The sequence below is a fragment of the Ovis canadensis genome, chromosome 2, assembly GCF_042477335.2.
Source record: "Ovis canadensis isolate MfBH-ARS-UI-01 breed Bighorn chromosome 2, ARS-UI_OviCan_v2, whole genome shotgun sequence".
In the NCBI taxonomy this organism is placed as follows: domain Eukaryota; kingdom Metazoa; phylum Chordata; class Mammalia; order Artiodactyla; family Bovidae; genus Ovis; species Ovis canadensis.
The window spans coordinates 49,186,927-49,205,657 of NC_091246.1; the positions used below are offsets into that span (position 1 = coordinate 49,186,927).

At 39.3% G+C, this 18,731-nt stretch overlaps 1 protein-coding gene across 2 annotated transcripts in view; it reads right to left on the minus strand.

The window, feature by feature from the left end:
• Positions 1–18,731, minus strand: part of TGFBR1 (transforming growth factor beta receptor 1) — a 69,950-nt gene that overhangs the window by 12,321 nt on the left and 38,898 nt on the right. For both annotated transcript variants that reach the window (XM_069576071.1, XM_069576070.1), the window contains exons 4-6: positions 16,424–16,654; positions 11,436–11,603; positions 8,388–8,544 (exon numbers count right to left, since the gene is read on the minus strand). In XM_069576071.1, coding sequence (XP_069432172.1) covers positions 8,388–8,544; positions 11,436–11,603; positions 16,424–16,654 — 556 coding nt within the window. The remainder of the gene's footprint in view (positions 1–8,387; positions 8,545–11,435; positions 11,604–16,423; positions 16,655–18,731) is intronic.

Genomic DNA, 18,731 nt, shown 5'->3' on the forward strand with positions numbered 1-18,731 from the left:
GATTTATGTCAGAACGTTTTGCCTATGCTCTCTTCAAGGAGTTTTTGATGTCATGTCTTGTGTTTAAGTCAGTTGTTATGTCTTTTTCATTTACTTGGGGTCTCTCATTTCTTCTTGGTGAGCCTGGCCAAAGATTTGCCATTTTTTTTACCCTTTCAAAGAACCAGGTCTCAGTTGTAATTTTTTTCCCCCCCAAAAAATCTCTATTTTATTTATTTCCTCTCTGATCTTTATTTTTTCCTTCCTTCTGCTGACTTTGGGTTTTGTTTATTCTATAATTAAGTGGTGAAGTGAAGTCGTTCAGTCATGTTCGACTCTTTGCAACCCCATGGAGTATAGCGTACCAGGCTCCTCCGTCCATGGGATTCTCCAGGCAAGAGTGCTGGAGTGGGTTGCCATTTCCTTCTCCAGGGGATCTTCCCGACCCAGGGATCGAACCCGGGTCTCCCTCATTGCAGGCAGACGCTTTACCGTCTGAGCCACCAGGGAAGCCATAAGGATAATTAAGTGGTAGGCTAGGTTGTTTATTTGATGTGTTTCATGTTTTCTGAGCAAGGTCTGTATCGCTGTGCACTTCCCTCTAGGAACTGCTTTTGCTGCGTCCCATAGGTTTCTTTTTTGAAAATACCTGTGCCAGCTCTCAGCTGCTGCACACGGGGTCTAGCCCACAGATTGAACCTGGGCTTCCTGCATTGGGTGCTTGGAGTCAGCCACTGAATCACCACGGAAGTCCCATTCCATAGGTTTTTTATGGTTGTTTTCACTGTCATTTGTCTCAAGGTATTTTTAAATTTCCTCTTTGGGGCTTCCATGGTGGTCCAGTGGTTGAGAATCTACCTTGCAATGCAAGCGACACTGGCTGGATCCCTGGTCTGGGAAGGGCCCATGTGCCTGGGAACAACCAAGCCCATGCACCGTAAGGAGAGAAGTCACCACATTGAGAAGCCCAAGCACCACAACTACAGAGTAGCCCCTGCTGGCAGCAGCTAGAGAAAGCCTGTGCATAACAACAAAGTCAAAAGTAAATATTTAAAAAATAATAAATAAATTTCCTCTTTGATTTCATCATTGACCCATTGGTTTTTTTAGTATTGGTAGTCTGTTGTTGAGTCTCTGTGTAACTTATTTTCTCCCCTCATTTCTTTTTCTGTGGTTGATTTCTAGTTTAATGCTATTATGGTCAGGAAAAATGTGTGAGATAACTTCTACACTCTTAAATTTGTTGAGGCTTGTTTTATGCCTGAGACGGTAATCAATCCTAGAGAATGTTCCAGGTGCAGTTGAAAAGAATGTGTTTTTTTAATGCCCAGAAAATATCAATTTACCATAATTCTACTGTGTTGTTTAGGATCTCTTGCTTTACTGGTTTTCTGTCTAGAAGATTTATCCATTGACGTGAGTGTTCAAATCTCCTACTCTTATTTCGCCATCGATTTCTCCCTTTGTTTGTTGGTATTTGTTTTATGTATTTAGATACTCCTACATTAGGTGTATATATGCTCATGAGTATAAGATCCTCTTCCTAAATTGATCCTTTTTTCAATATAGTGTCCTTATCTTTTTTTATGGTATTTGTTTGAAAGTCTGTGTTGTCTCACATGAGTGATTCCACACTTTCTTCTCATTTCAGTTTACATGAAATATTTTTCCATCCCATCGCTTTTGATCTGTGTGTGTCCTCTGCCCTAAAGTGGGTCTTATAGGCAGCATATTGTAGGCTCTGGATTAAAACAATACATCTGCCACCCTGTCTTTATTTTATTGAAGTATTGTTGATACACAATGTTAGTTTCTATTGTACAGCAAAGTAATTCAGTTATACATTCTTTTCCATTAAGGTTTACCACAGAATATTGAGAGATCTACTCTCTTTGAGAGTTTATCTTTATTCTCATTTTTTATTTTCTATTTGGGGATAGCTGATTTATGTGTTAGTTTCAGGTGTACAGCAGAGTGATTTACACACACACACGTATCTATTGTTTTCTCACATAGGTTATCACAAAGTACTGAGTTGAGTTAGTTCCCATACTATATGGTAGGTTCTTGTTGAGTATCTATTTTATATATAGTATTATATGTATGTGCTGTGTCTGACTCTGTGACCCCATGGACTGTAGCCCACCAGGCTCCTCTGTCCATGGGGATTCTCCAGACAAGAATACTGGAGTGGGTTGCCATGCTCTCCACCAGGGGATCTTCCCACCCCAGGGATCAAACCCAGGTCTCCTGCACTGCAGCTCAGATTCCTGTCTGAGCCACCAGGGAAGCCCAAGAATGCTGGAGTAGGTAGCCTGTCTTTCTCCGGGGGATCTTCCTGATCCAGGAATTGAACCAGGGTCTCCTGCATTGTAGGCAGCTTCTTTACCAGCTGAGCCACCAGGGAAGCCCATTGTGTGTATGTTAATCACAAACCCATACTTTATCCCTCCTTTCCACCTTTCCCCTTTAGTAACCGTAAGCCTGTGAATCTGTTTCATAAATAAATACGTTCATTTGTGTCATTTTTTTAGATTGCACATGTAAGTGATATGTTATTTGTCTTTCTCTGTTTTACTTTTACTTAGTATGATAATCTCTAGGTCCACCAGTCTTGCCACAAATGGCATTTTCTTTTTTAATGGGTGAGTAACATTGTGTGTGTGTGTATACATACACCATATCTTCCTTATCCATTCATCTGGACATTAGATTGTCTATTGTAAACAGTGTTGCAGTGAACACTGGGGTGCCTGTTTTCCCAGATATATGCCTAAGAGTCGGATTGCTAGATCATATGATGGTTTCATTTTTAGTTTTTTAAAGAACCTCCACCCTGTTCTTCATAGTGGCTGTACAGTTTTCACTTCTGCTAACAGTGTAGGAGAGTTCCTTTTCTCCACACCCTCTCTGGCGTTTGTCTGTAGATTTTTTGATGATGATGATGATGGCCACCTGACAGGTCTGAGGCAATACATCTTTGTAGTTCTGGTCTGGGCTTTTCTGTTAGTGATGTTGAGCGCCTTTCCATGTGCTTTTTTGGCCATCTGTATGTCTTTGAGGAAATGTCTTAGATCTTCTGCCCATTTTTTGATTGGGTTGTTTTCTTTAATATTGAGCCACATGAGCTGTTTGTAAATTTGGGAGACTAATCCCTTCTTGGTCACTTCATTTGCAAATATTTCCTGTCATTCGATGGCTATCTTTTTGGTTTTGTTTATGGTTTCCTTTGCTGTGCAAATGTTTGCCCCTCTGTCTTTTGACTATTTAGTCCACTGACATTTAAAGTAACTATTGATATATACATATTTATTTCCATTTTAACTTTGTTTTCCCACTGACTTTATATTTCTTCTTTGTCCCTATTTCTTTGTTTTCCTTTGGTGGTTTGATGATTTTCTTTTGTGTCATACTTATTTTCTTCTTGGTTTCTGTGAATCTATTGTTTTTCTATTTTTCAAATCATCCCATCCTATATCTACTTGCCTTAGATAGGTAGGCATACAGGCTCAAACATATCTAGGAAATGAAAGAAAAAAAAACCCGACATTTTACTTTCCTCCCCCATATTTTATGATTTAGATGTCCACTTTTATATCTTCATGTTCATTCTTTTGCTGTTCATTGTGGTTATCCCTTTCACAGAAGAAAAATTTTTTTAATCTCAGGCTTATTTCAGTAATTTGCTTTCCAATTGTGATTTTTTTCCTCCCCCTCTTTTTCCCCTATAGAATATTACTCCTGTTCTATTTAGAGAAGACTTTTCAGTATTTCCTTTAGGACAGGTTTAGTATTACTGTATACTTTGAGTTTTTTCCTTTTCTGAGAAATTCATCTCTTTCTAAACAATCACCTTGCTGGGTAGAGGATCCTAGGTTGCAGATTTTTCCCTTTTAGGACTTTGAATATATCTTGCCACTTCCTTCAAGCCTGCAACATTTCTGTAGTAGAAACAACTGATGGCGGAATCCATTATAATTAACCTTTTGTCTTGCTTCCTTTAGAATTTTCCTCTTTAATTTCTGCTACGTATAATGTGTCTTGGTGTAGGCCTGTTTGAGTTTACCTTGTTTGGGACCCTCAGTGCTTCCTGTACTGAATATGTGTTTCGTTCTTTAGGTATGGGAAGCTTTCAGTCATAATTTCTTCAGATTCATTTTCAACCTCTTTTTCTCTTTCTTCTCCTTCTGGAATTCCTATTACACATAGATTGGCATACTTTATCGTACCCCACAGGTCCCTTTTTTTCATTTGGCTTTCTGTCTGCTGCCCTAATTGGGCAGTTTTCATATTCAGTCTTCCAGGTCAGATACTCATTCTTCTTATTTATTCTGCTATTCATTGCCTTTACTTCAGTTTTTGTCCTGGCAAGTGAGTTTTCTAATTTTTCTTGGTTCCTGTTTATAGTTTCTAATTCCTTTTTTATAGTACTCTGTGTTTCTGTTGATAGCCTTTTTTAATTCCTTCAGTATTTTCAGTCATCTTTTTGAAATCAGTACCTACTAGACTGAATAGGTCTGTTTCATTGCTCTTTCAAGGGAATTCTCTTGGTCTTTCAACTGGGAGTGGTTCCTCTTCTTCTTCATTTCTCTTCTGTGAGTTTCAGTTAAGCTGCTCATCATGTCTGACTCTTTGCAACCCCATGGACTGCAGCATGCCAGGCTTCCCTGTCCATCACCAACTCCTTGAGCTTAATCAAACTCATGTCCATTGAGTCGGTGATGCCATCCAACCATCTCATCTTCTGTTGCCCCCTCTCCTCCCACCTTCAATCTTTCCCAGCGAGTCAGTTCTTCCCATCAGGTGGCCCAAGTATTAGAGTTTCAGCTTCAACATCAGTCCTTCCAGTGAATATTCAGGACTGATTTCCTTTAGGATGGACAGGTTGGACCTCCTTGCAGTCCAAGGGACTCTCAAGAGTCTTCTCCAACACCACAGTTCAAAAGCATCAATTCTTCAGCACTCGGCTTTCTTTATAGTCCAACACTCACATCCATATGTGATTACTGGAAAAACCATAGCCTTGACTAGACGGACCTTTGTTGACAATGTGATGTCTCTGCTTTTTAATATGCCATCTAGGTTGGTCATAGCTTTCCTTCCAGGGAGCAAACATCTAATTTCATGGCTGCAGTCACCATCTGCAGTGATTTTGGAGCCCAAGAAAAAGCCTCTCACTGTTTCCCCATCTATTTGCCATGAAGTGATGGGGCCAGATGCCATGATCTTCGTTTTCTGAATGTTGAGTTTTAGCCAGCTCTTTCACTGTCCTCTTGCACTTTCATCAAGAGGCTCTTATAGTTCTTCTTCACTTTCTGCCATAAGGGTGGTGTCATCTGCATATCTCAGGTTATTGATATTTCTCCCAGCAATCTTGATTCCAGCTTGTGCTTCATCCAGCCTGGCATTTCGCATGATGTACTCTGCATAAAAGCAGGGTGACAATATACAGTCTTGTCGTACTCCTTTCCTGATTTGGAACCAGTCTGTTGTTCCATGTCCAGTTCTAACTGTTGTTTCTTGACCTGCATACAGATTTCTCAAGAGGCAGGTCAGGTGGCCTGGTATTACCATCTCTTGAAGATTTTCCACAGTTTGTTATGATCCACAGAGCCAAAGGCTTTGGCGTAGTCAATAAAGCAGAAGTAGATGTTTTTTTGGAACTCTCTTGCTTTTTCAATGATCCAACAGATGTTGGCAATTTGATCTCTGGTTCCTCTGCCTTTTCTAAATCCAGCTTGAACATCTGGAAGTTCACCGTTCATGTACTGTTGAAGCCTGGCTTGGAGAATTTTGAGCATTATTTTGCTAGCATGTGAGATGAGTGCAATTGTGCAGTAGTTTGAACATTCTTTGGCATTGCCTTTCTTTGGGATTGGAATGAAAACTGGCCTTTTCCAGTCCTGTGGCCACTGCTGAGTTTTCCAAATTTGCTGGCATATTGAGTGCAGCACTTTCACGGCATCATCTTGTGAATTTAGGAGAAACAATTATCTACGATGGTCTCTGAGGACTATTTATAGGTGGGAGCCCCCCTGTGTACCTTGTGTGGGTTTAGCATTTTTGGTGCGAGGGCTGTTTTAGTATGGATGCCTGTCGCCTCTCCTCTCAGCATGTTCTGGTCATTACCCCTTTGATAGAGGGTATGCAGATACCTGGTCCTCATGTTCTTGGCAGTGGTGGCAGCTCATGATTGTTCCTGGAGGTGGTGTCCTGCCACCTGAAAGCTAATGCAGGGGAAAACGCCCCTCACACACAGCCCACACGATGGCCCCTGGCCTCTAAGGCAGCCCAGGCTTTCTCTGTGTACACCCTCAGATGCAGTCACATCAGACTCTAACCCCTTCTGACTGTTTCTATACATCCCACCCCTGTCTCCCCCAGGTCTGATTTCTGAAGCCTGAGCCTCCACGCATAACTGAGATCATATTAGACTCAAGGAGAGTATCTCCACTGGTTTACTCCAAACCCCATGAAAAGCTGAAATTGCAATTTTATGCTATTTGCCTTATGATCTTTGTTTCTAATGACCCACATTCTAGGCGTCCTACTATACACCACCTACTTTGCTGTGTACTATGCAGGGACTATGTATTTCAGTCTAGAAGTCTTCTCACTAAAACAGGATAAAAGGAAAGGCAAGAACATACTCCAGGGAACAAAATAATAGATAAAAATGAATGCCAGTCCTTAATGATACCATATTGCACAGTTCTGAGGTTTCAAAAATCCTACTAAGGTTACAGATTAGGACTCACAAAGACCTGCAGCAGCCACTGCCTGGAACCCTGTCAAGAGATTTGAGAGTCCCCACTGAAACCATAAACACAGCTGAGATTGAATAAAGCTCAGCTCTATTCAAGTCCAGTGTAGCAGTTTGAAGGTATGTGGCGGCAAAATGCCGTTATACACAAAGCAAAGCCTTTTGGGTCAGAAAGGCCCAGGTTCAAGTCTCAGCTCTTCAGCTTACCATCCATGAGGCTGGCTGGCCACATGAACCTTCACAGGGTGGTTTCCTCATCTGTGAATTGAGGGTAGTGATACTTACCTACTTAGGTTCTTTGAGTACTCGTGTGTGTGTTAGTCACACAGTTGTGTCCGACTCTTTGTGACCCCATGGACTGTAGCCCACCAGGCTCCTCTGTCCGTGGGATTTTCCAGGCAAGAATTCTGGAGTGGGTTGCCATTCCCTTCTCCAGAGGATCTTCCTGACCCAAGAACAGAACCTGGGCCTCCTACATAGTAGGCAGATTGTTTACTGACTGAGCTACCAGGGGAGTACTCATAGATTCAACAAATACTTATTGAGGACCTACTATGTTCTAGGCACTGTGACAGATGCTGGGAATACAAGGCTTCTCTCAAGCAGCTTACGATCCAGTGGAATATACAGATAAGTGAACAGTTATAATGTGCTAAGTGGTCCAGATTTAGCATGCAATGAGGGTGTCTGACAAGGACACCTAACAGTCCAGAAAAAGACTTCTCTGAGAAAGGAAGACTGAATAACACGTTAAGGAAACTGGAGGGGGAATTATGCTCTAGGAGAGAGGTCAGGCCCACAAGCTGTTGTACCTCCTGTCAGATCAGTGGCAGCGTTAGATTAAAAATAAAGTGCACAATGAATGTAATGTGCTTGAATCACCCTGAAACCATCTTCCCCACCTCTAGTCCTTGGAAAAATTATCTTCAAAACAATGAATCCCGGGTGCCAAAAAGGGTGGGGACTGCTGCTCTAGGATATAGCACATGTGAAAGTTTGAAGAGAGAAAGCTATGTTTTCAGGAAATAAAAATATAAGAACAGTTGGGCTAACTACAGCACAACATTTGAAGAGAACATTAAATGATGTAATATACATGAGACACATTAAAATGACTGGTACACAGTAGGTACCCCATTAATATTAACTACTCTTATGATAACATAACTAATGGTAGTGTTTTCTGGAAAGGCTACCTTTCATCAGCAGTAACCTTTGTAAGTTAGCTAAAACCCACTCCAGTACTCTTGCCTGGAAAATCCCATGGGCTGAGGAGCCTGGTAGGCTGCAGTCCATGGGGTCATGAAGAGTCGGACACGACTGAGCAACTTCACTTTCCCTTTTCACTTTCATGCATTGGAGAAGAAAATGGCAACCCATTCCAGTGTTTTTGCCTGGGGAATCCCAGGGACGGGGGAGCCTGGTGGGCTGCCGTCTATGGGGTCGCACAGAGTCGGACACGAATGAAGCGACTTAGCAGCAACCATGATTTCAGAGCAGGCAAGACCATGAGATCTTCTACCTGTGAGCAATCTAATAAAGAACAAGGTTGAGTTTCATAAAAGTTAGGTATCTAGAAATGAGAAGGAAAAGAAGTCAACTTCAGAACATAAAAATAACTGTGTTCACTCTCTGAGAAGTATACCTTTTTGTTCCCACTCTGTGGTTTGGAGCAATGTCAATTGTATCTGTGGCCGAATCATGCCTTACTGCCAGTCCTAAGTCTGCAATACAGCAAGTTCCATTCTTCTTTACCAAGATATTCTTTGATTTCAAATCCCTATGAGCTATGGCTGGTTTTCCTAAAGAAAAAGAAAGTTAAACATGGTTGCTTAAAGGGTAATACCAATCACAAATCTCACCTAGGTCCTCCCATCCCAGTGTCAAAAGCATTTTATCCCCATCACTGCAATACCTGGGCCCTTACTAAACCAACTTACATGAATCAGTGCACAAAAAGTTGATGAAATTACATTTCAAAGAAAACAGATGATGTTAAAAAAATATAAGTCTAACACTCAAAAACCAGGAGGTTAAAGATACTAGTTTGTTGATACCCTATGAATCTTTTTTTATAGGACTCCTAGGTACTCATATTCCAATCCAAGAACCAAAAATCTAGATCACCTCTTTTGCCTATCAACTGGAATATATTCATTAAATGTATAATGCCTTTAATACTGCTGCTGCTGCTAAGTCGCTTCAGTCGTGTCCGACTCTGTGCAACCCGATAGACGGCAGCCCACCAGGCTCTGCCGTCCCTGGGATTCTCCAGGCAAGAACACTGGAGTGGGTTGCCATTTCGTTCCCCAATGCATGAAAGTAAAAAGCAAAAGGGAAGACTCTTAGCGACCCCATGGACTGCAGCCTTTAATACTAACTACTAGAAAAAGTGCTATTATAAAATAATTATAGTGTGTAAAACTTGGAACCCTCAGAGGCTGCTGGTGGGAATGTACAATAAAATAGTACAGGCTCTTAGGAAAAAAAAGTATGGCAAGTTTCACAAATCATTAGTTACTGTCTGATCCAGTAACTTCATCTCTAGGCATATACCCAAGATAATGGAAATGTATCCACATTAAAACTTGTACATCAATGTTCATAGCAGCATTATTCATAATAACCCAAAGTGGAAACAAATGTCCATCACTGATGAACGGATACCCAAAATGTGCTAAATCCATATAATGAAATATTGCTTGGACATAAAAGGGAATGAATTTCTGATAATGCTGCATTATTAAACCTTGAAACCTATACTAAGAGAAAGCAGCTAGTCATAAAAGATATATATTGTATGATTCCATATGCTATGTCCAGAATAAGCAAATCTATAGATGGTCATAAAGAGTCAGATACAACTTAGTGACTGAACAATATATGGAAAATAAATCAGAGGTTGCCTAGAGCGAAATGGAGAGTGACTGCTGAGAACTACAAGGTTCTTTTGAGGTGATGAAAATGTTCTTAAATGTTCTTAAAATGTGGTGATAGCTATACAAAACTGATTATACTAAAAACCACTGATTTGTACACCAAATGGGTAAATTGTATAGTATGTGAATTACAACTCAATTTGTTGTTGTTCAGTCACCAAGTCATATCTGACTCTTTACGACCCTATGGACTGGAGCAGGCCAGGCTCCCCTATCCTTCACTGTCTCCTGGAGTTTGCTCAAACTCATGTCCATTGAGTTGGTGATGCTGTCTAACCATCTCATCCCCTGCCACCCCCTTTCCCTTTTGCCTTCTATTTTTCCCAGCACCAGGGTCTTTCGCAATGAGTTGGCTCTTTGTGCCAGGTGGCCAAAGTATTGGAGCTTCAGCATCAGTCCTTCCAATGAATATTCTGGGTTTTCTTTTAGGACTGACTGGTTTGATCTCCTTGCAGTCCTAGGAATTCTCAAGAGTCTTCTCCAGCGCCACAGATTGAAACCATCAATTCTTTGGCGCTCAGCCTTCTTTATGGTCCAGCTCTCATATTCATACATGACTACTGGAAAACACAGCTTTGACTACACAGACCTCTCTCGCAGAGTGACGTCTCTGCTTTTTAATACGCTATCTAGGTCTGTCATAGCTTTCCTTCTAAGGAGCAAGTGTCTTAATTTCATGGCTGCAGTCACCGTCCACAGTGATTTTGGAGCCCAAGAAAAGAAAATCTGTCACTGCTTTCACTTTTTCCCTTTCTATTTGTCATAAAGTGATGTAACTGGATGCCATGATCTTCTGTTTTTGAATGTTGACTTTTAAGCCAGCTTTTTCACCCTCGTCTTTCACCTTCATCAAGAGGCTCTTCAGTTACTCTTCACTTTCTGTCATTACCATCATTCTGAGGTTGTTGATATTTCTTCTAGCAGTCTTGATTCCAGCTGTGATTCACCCAGCCTGGTATCTCACATGATGTATTCTGCATATAAATAAGCAGGGTGACAATATACAGCCTTGCTGTACTCCTTTCCCAATTTTGAACCTGTTGTTTTTGAAGTCTATTTTGTTTCATGTCCAGTTCTAACTATTGCTTCTTGATCTGCATACAGGTTTCTAGGGAGATAGGTAAGGTGGTCTGGTATTCCCATCTTTTTCCGAATTTTCCAGTTTATTGTATGTGACATAGTATGAATTATAACTCAATAAAGCTATTATAATCAACAATTGATTTTGCAAAGATGGGGCTGACTGAACTACCAAAACAGCATGTGTGACGTATATAGTAAAGCTGGTAATGGGGTTAGCAAGTGGATAATCATTAGAGCAGAGACTACACTGGCATCTGATATCTTATATAGCACAATACTAACTCGTGCAATCTCCTTATCCTAGGATCAAACACAATTATCAGATGGTCAGATAACATTTATGTAGCATGTTGGATGTTTACAGAGCATCTTCACATTTCATTTGGTACTATACATAAATGCCAAAATCAAGATCCTCAAAATCACAAGACTAAACACTACTTTTAAGAACTTACCAAAATATCAGTATTGTTATAACAACTAGAGAATCTCTAATCAAATTCCTAGATTCCTAACTCTATGTTAGATTTTTCAACAGAAAGTTAAAATATTCTCATATAAAAACTCATTTTAAACATTTCCACTTCGGCTGACTTCTTGCAAAAATTTTCTGAATAGACATTAGACCCACAGGAATTTACAGCTTAAATAACAGGACTGCTTTGAGTTACCTTGGGTACCAACTATCTCCATGTGAAGATGGGCAAGTCCACTTGCTGTGGACAGAGCAAGTTTTATCATTCCTTCCACAGTAACTGTGTATCTGTTCAAATAATCAAAAAGGGATCCGTGCTCATGATAATCTGACACCAACCAGAGCTGAGTCCATGTGCCATTGTCTGCCAAGTAGAAAAACAATATTTCAGATAGGCTATAGAACATTTATGATTTATCTGTTCAAACATTATCACTTTTTACTCAGTCCTGAATCACACAACTGCAACACGTTGGTACCGTACATTTGTATAGATTTCTTTCATATTTGCTTGTTTTTCTTGTTCATATATTTTCATTTATTTTCAGTTTTCTTATACGTTTATGTTTATATCCTTTAATTAAGTCCCCTATCCTTGAAATTGAGACAAAGACAACTAGTCCATTCAAGAGACAAAGAATCACAGTGTAAAGACGGTGATCTCGCGTCCACACAAACAGTAGCAGGGATGGGACTGTTTAATACACAGAACAATGCCTGGTCCAGGTGAGGTGCTCAGTGATTGTTCCTGGAAGCTGGGAGAGAAACAAGGGAGGAGGAAGAAGAGAAATACCTGGAACCTAGCATAGCCACAGTGGGAATGGAATATTATGGGACAAACCAAGCGTGACCTTAAATGAGAAATGCAAGCTTTAATGACAAATTGTGTATATAGTTCAACAGGAAGCCAAGTAAGATTATTACAATTCCAAGGTTTACAGCTTAGAAAAATATATAAACAGTAGTATCACTGACACATGGGGAAGCTAAGATAGGAACTAAAAATGTCAGGAGGGGAAAAGGCTGGGACTGAATTTAATTTGACACAAGGTAGTTTTAAACCTCACTAGCTAAGAATGTGCCTTTTTTCAAAAGTTCTATTAACTGTAAACCAATATGTGAAATGAAAATGTATTTTCCCTCAGGAACCATGGTAAAGGTTCTGGCTGGGCTTCTAGGCTAGGCTGGTCCACAAAAGTCCATTTAACCTAGAAGTAGCTGGAGAACCATATATTTCACAAAATCATGATAGCAAAGCAGTATTGCAACAATACTAGGAGGCAGGGCATTTCAGTAAAAGATGCTTTACTTGGAGTCATTCTGACCCAGGTTGGAATCCAGGGCCTGGCTGTTACTAACTACGTGACCTTAGACTGGTTAAGAAACTTCTTAACCAGTGAGCCTTTGTTTCCTCTTTTACACTACAAGAATACCTTAACTTTTCAAGACCACAAAGAAGATTTTAAAAATAAGATAACAAGTTTTTAAAAAGCATTTAGCATGGCACACAAGAACTAAAATGTGCTATTTCCTTCCCTGTTGTAAAATGAAAGAAACTCAAAGTGACATAAAACATTTTATTTTGAAAGTTGTTACTTGAAAGAAAGCAACTCTGATTAGAAGAAATTAAAGAATGAAATGTTTTCAGAAAATTCTGGAGGAGGTTGCTGAGTATTTTTGAAAGGATTTAGATATTCATGATACTAGTTCTGATAAATTCATTCATAAACTTTATAAACTGATTCTGTTCAGACTTGTACCTTTCCTTTTCCTTGATACAGGTATATCACTAAGTACATCTGCATGATTAACCATAGCTGAATTCTGGAAGGTTCACAAATAACAAGAAATAAATTCGGAACACAGGAAGATGGAAGACTGGGAGATTTTCTAAGGTAATTGACAAGAGAGGTGGAAGGATATACTAGAGGCTATGCCCACATAAAGGGTTGTCTGAGTTGGAATTAACTAAATTAGGAGGAAAACAAAGGAAAAGGGAATAGCGGGCTGGAGGGGAAGGTGGTGGGGGAGGGGCAGATCTAGATTCCAGGCAGAGTCCACTGACCCTGACAGAGAAGAGAGAGTAGGACGAGCCGGCAGGGTCACCAGTTCCCACAGTGACCACTAGGTGACAGCACCAGCTTGGCTGCTGCTCGAGCGAAAGACGCGCTGGGCCTGCTAAGAGCCTCAAACTGCAGTTTTTAAAGTCACTGCCACCACTGAATTTGAAACCAAAAATGTGGGTGACTTCTTTGAGGGAGAAATTACTGTTTGTAGAATTAGAGCCTTCATATGAGTTAAGAAGGGTTTCAGAAAACAAAAGCACCTATTAAGAAATAAACTCACCTAATCAATCAGAAAGTGGGAAAAAGACCTAAACAGACATTTCTCCAAAGAAGACATACAGATGGCTAACAAACGTGAAAAGATGCTCAACATCACTCATTATTAGAGAAATGCAAATCAAAACTACAATGAGGTATCACCTCACACCAGTCAGAATGGCCATCATCAAAAAGTCTACAAACAGTAAATGCTGGAGAGGGTGTGGAGAAAAGGGAACGCTCTTGCACTGTTGGTGGGAATGTAAATTGATACAGGCACTATGGAAGACGGTATGGGGATTCCTTAAAAAACTAAGAATAAAACCACCATACGACCCAGCAATCCCACTCCTAGGCATATATGCTGAGGAAACCAAAACTGAAAGACACATGAATCCCATTGTTCACTGCAGCACTATTTACAATAGCTAGAACATGGAAGCAACCTAGACGTCCATCAGCAGATGAATGGGTAAAGAAGCTGTGGCACATATACACGATGGAATATTACTCAGCCATAAAAAGGAATGCATTTGAGTCCGTTCTGATGAGGTGGATAAACCTAAAACCTATTATACAGAGTGAAGTGAGTCAGAGAAAAGATCATATTCTAATGCATATATACAGAATCTAGAAAATGGTACTGAAGAATTTATTTATAGGGCAACAGTTGAGAAACAGAATAGACTTATGGACGTGGGGAGAGGGAAGGAGAGGGTGAGATGTATGGAAAGAGTAACATGAAAACTTTTATTACCATATGTAAAATAGATAGCCAGTGGGAATTTGCTGTATGGCTCAGGAAACGCAAACGGCTCTGTATCAATCTAGAAGGGTGGGATGGGGAGGGAGGTTCAAAAGGGAGGGGGTATATGTATACCTGTGACTGATTCATGTTGAGGTTTGACAGAAAACAAAATTCTGTAAAGCAATTATCCCTCAATAAAAAAACTTTAAAAACCTCCATAGTCACAGAATATATTAATAATAAAGACTGTTTTAAAGCATTGGGGAAGAAGAAAAATCTTGTCTAAGAAAGAAGAAAATGAAAACTAAGGACTTGGTAAGACTATAAGTACTAGTTTTATTTGTTTTATTTTTAAATACTACCAATTTGGTAGTATCTATTGGTAACAGCTGCTTATATCCATCATCACCCCTAGGTCACAAAAAGTAGATAATCACATTATATATGCCTCCTGATGAGGTGCAATAGAAAGAATACAATATGTAAAAAGTATATAATATTTTCAGTCAGAAAACCAATAAAATAATCAGATTCAGTTTCTAATTTTAACTACCAGTTTTCAGATTATACAAGGAGCAAGTTCAGAGATACTGTACGAATTCAATTAGCAAATCTAGAATATGATAAGCTCTATATGAGAAACAATCCAGTTTCTTTAACAAATAAACTGCAAGAAGGAAAAAAAGGGCAGGGGGGCACCCTACTGTTTGTTAGTGTTTTTTAAAACCCTAGTGTTTTTAAAGGATTTAAGATAAATATCAACCAAATGCAGTGGATCCTAAAGTGAATAACCAATAAGTAGACAATTGCAGAAATATGAAACGGACTAGATATTTGATGGCATCCTTTAAATTGATAATGGTAGTATGGTTATGTTTCATAAAAAAGATTCCCTATAATCTAAAGATGCAAACTGAAATATTAATAGTGAAAAGGTGTATTGCTGGGATTAGCTTCAAATAATTCAAAGGAGCAGAGTAGATGGAATCAGAACTCAAGTATGATTTGCAATGAGCTGGTAATTTTTGAAGCTGGGTAATGGGAATCCACTATCCTATTCTTGACTTCTGTGTATACTGGAAATTTTCTATAAATAAAAGTTTAAAAAAGCAAGTAATGTTCATTGTAAATAAATTTGAAAATACAGAGAAACCACAAGAAAAATCAAAATCACCCATGAACATCAACTAAGGTTAAACACTATTAACATTCTGACGAAATAAATATTGTTGAAGAAAATGGGAAGGGAAAAGAGTAAAAATATGACTGTGGTTATGGCCTTTAAAAAAGAATGAAAGCATTTTTCCAAAAAAACAAATAGCAATGCTGGGGAATAAATCTGATTCAAAGCAAGTATGATGAGAGTTGAGTTTAATACAAGTCTCTGACAAAAGCTATAAAGGTGGGATTGTGGGCACTGCTATAACAACTGAAGCCAAAAAGTAAGTACAGTCTGAAGTGACTTTTCAGTCACCGCTCATCCTGACTGTCTATGCACATGGCTTCCTCACTTGCTTCTGACCCCTGGCCTCAATCACCTGTGTACCACAGGCAAGAAAGGGTTCATCCACATGGTTACCAAGATCTAGGTGGTTTTAGAGAAACCATTTCTCTAAGTGAGTTTACTTAAAAGACTAATCTATTTAGCCCTAGAAATTTAAACACAGAATACACTTGAGAAGTTATTTTTATTCTCCCTATAAATAAGCTCATTAGGAAATACTAGAATGCCCTAATGGTCAGGAGGAGATTAAAAGGAAACATATCTGAGCTCTAGTCTATCTCAGAACTCTGGGCAACTAAGCTTATGACTATATTCAATATCTAACTTCCCAGAACCAAATTAACAAAAGCATATAGTTTCATTTTTTGTTTTTTTAAATAGCTCTTTCTACTTTATGAAGTAATTAGAGGTTTAGGAACATGTCAAGAATCAAGAAAATCTTTTAGAAGTTCATGTATCTAAAGGCTTCTAATGTATTGTTTTACTTAATAGGTCTAATCAATATGACAAATATCCATTTCTCATCACATATGAGTGTTTAATAGTCTTATTTGTTGAAGGAATTAAAATATATTTTGTTACACTCAGGAGAAGCAAATGTCACTGACCTTTGTTGTCCGCTGCTATAAATCCCAAGATGTTTTCGTGACGTAACATGACAGTCTGATAAATCTCTGCTTCACGGAACCATGAACGTTCTTCTCTAGAGGAGAATATTTTAACAGCAACTTCTTCTCCTCTCCATTTTCCTCGCCAAACTTCTCCAAAACGACCTTTGCCAATACTTTCTTGTAACACAATAGTTCTCGCTATTGTTCTCTGAACAAGCAATGGTAAACCTAAGGATAAAAATAAACAGTATTCAATACAAAATATTAGTATGTTTCTAAACCAGGATAGGTGTTAAAGAATGACCCAGAAACTTAAAATCTCCCTGAGGAAATACAGAGTAAATTTGCGAAATCAGTAATTCATGATAAAAAGGAAACTAATAAAAGGATCCAGAAACTCCTGCCTAAGAGTCAAGGTAGGCTTTAAAAGATAAGCTGAATTTAGACTGGGTTTACAGAAGGGATAGGACTAAAGAAGAAGAGAAGGTAAGGTGTTTAGGTCAGAGGAATATACAAGCAAAAGTAGAAGGAAGGAAATGGATGATACATGTTTAGGGAGCCAGCTTAGATAAGCAGAACAGGGCCGTGCATAGTAAAACAGTAGAACAGGAGGGAAGCTGCGTCCGAATGTGAGGAGTACTGAGTGCCAAGCTCAAGGTGACCAGTGAAGAGCTGTAGGGGAAAGAGGAACCGGTAAACATTGCAGAAAAGGGGCCATGAATGGGAAGAAATGATTTAAAAATCTTATTTCAGAAAGATGAGTCTGGTAAGTTTTAAGAATGGGAGGGAAAAAATATGTAAACACCAGAAACAAGAGAAGTGACTTCTGGTCTAACTTTAAAAATGACCACAAAAACCATCTCAGACAAGCAATTTACTAATTTATGTGCTAGGAACTGGCTTCCATTACATTAATATCTTAAAGAATGATGCCAAGTAACTTACCCTGGTGATGAGATCTTGGCAGTTTTCTCACCAAATGAACTTGCTTGATTATAACATACAGAGTTTTCAATATTTTACCACACTTCATTTATATAAAAGTATTTAACTACCTATAAAATTTAAGTAACACTGTATTTTTTACTATTCTAATTCACTTAATATTTCATGGACTAAGAACTGTCACCTTAAATTATACTGGCACTGACAATTAAAATATCAGTGTACATCATGTTCTACACTGTTTATATAGTCTAATATGCATAAATCCGTGTCACATGTAATCTATATTGAGTTGCCTACTACAGATCAAATTAACCCAACAGGGTAAATAAAATTATCTGCTCTCTTTGGTTTCTAGTGTGAAATGCTTATAAATACAAACATTAAATCTTTGTCTCTTTTCATCTTTAAGCTTCTCAAATAGGTCTTTCCTTTCCCTTGCTCTAGCCATCCACGGCCCCCCCGCCACTTCCTGCAAAGTAGCAGTCTAACTGTAAACAGTTGTTTTTACAAGGAGACTGCTAGTTAAAAATAAACCTGTAGAAATTAAATGAAGGAGCTCATTTGCATTATGACTAACCAATTCCTAATTATGTTGTTTACAGCAGACACTAACATCCTGACAGTACATACAGCAGACACTAAAGCCTCTGAACAGGGCCACACCACATACTTAAAAAGGTGTAAAGTATACCTAAGAGTTCATTTCAGGGACTTGACTGGTGGTCCAGCAGTTAAGAATCCGCCTGCCAATGCAGGAGACACAAGCTTGATCCGCTGGTCCAGGAAGATTCCGGATGCTGCTAGGCAGCTAGGCCCATGCGCCACAACAACTGAAGCCCATGCACCTAGAGCCTGTGCTTGCAGTAAGAGATGCCACTGCAATGAAGAGGAGCCCCACTAGCTGCAACTAGAGAAAACCAGCTGGCAGCAGTGAAGACCCAGTGCAGCCATAACTAAATGCGCTGTGCTTAGTCGCTCAGTCGTGTCTGACTCTTTGCGACTGCATGGACTGTAGCCCGCATGGAATGTAGCTCCTCTGTCCATGGAGACTATTTAGGCAAGAATACTGGAGTGGGTTGCCATGCCCTCCTCCAGGATCTAGGGATCAAACCCAGGTTTCCCTCATTGCAGGCAGATTCTTTACCGTCTGAGCCACCAGGGTTATATTTATTTATGTATTAATAAATAAATATTAAAAACACAGGGAAAAAAGGTTCCTTTCAGGAGGCTGATCTTGAAGTTAGAACGACAAGAAATAAAAGAGAAAGGGAATAGCAAATGAGAAGTCTGGAAACGCCCGACACGTTCAAGACTCTTGTAAATGGTACAGTCAAGAAAGGCTAAGAGGACAAGGAAA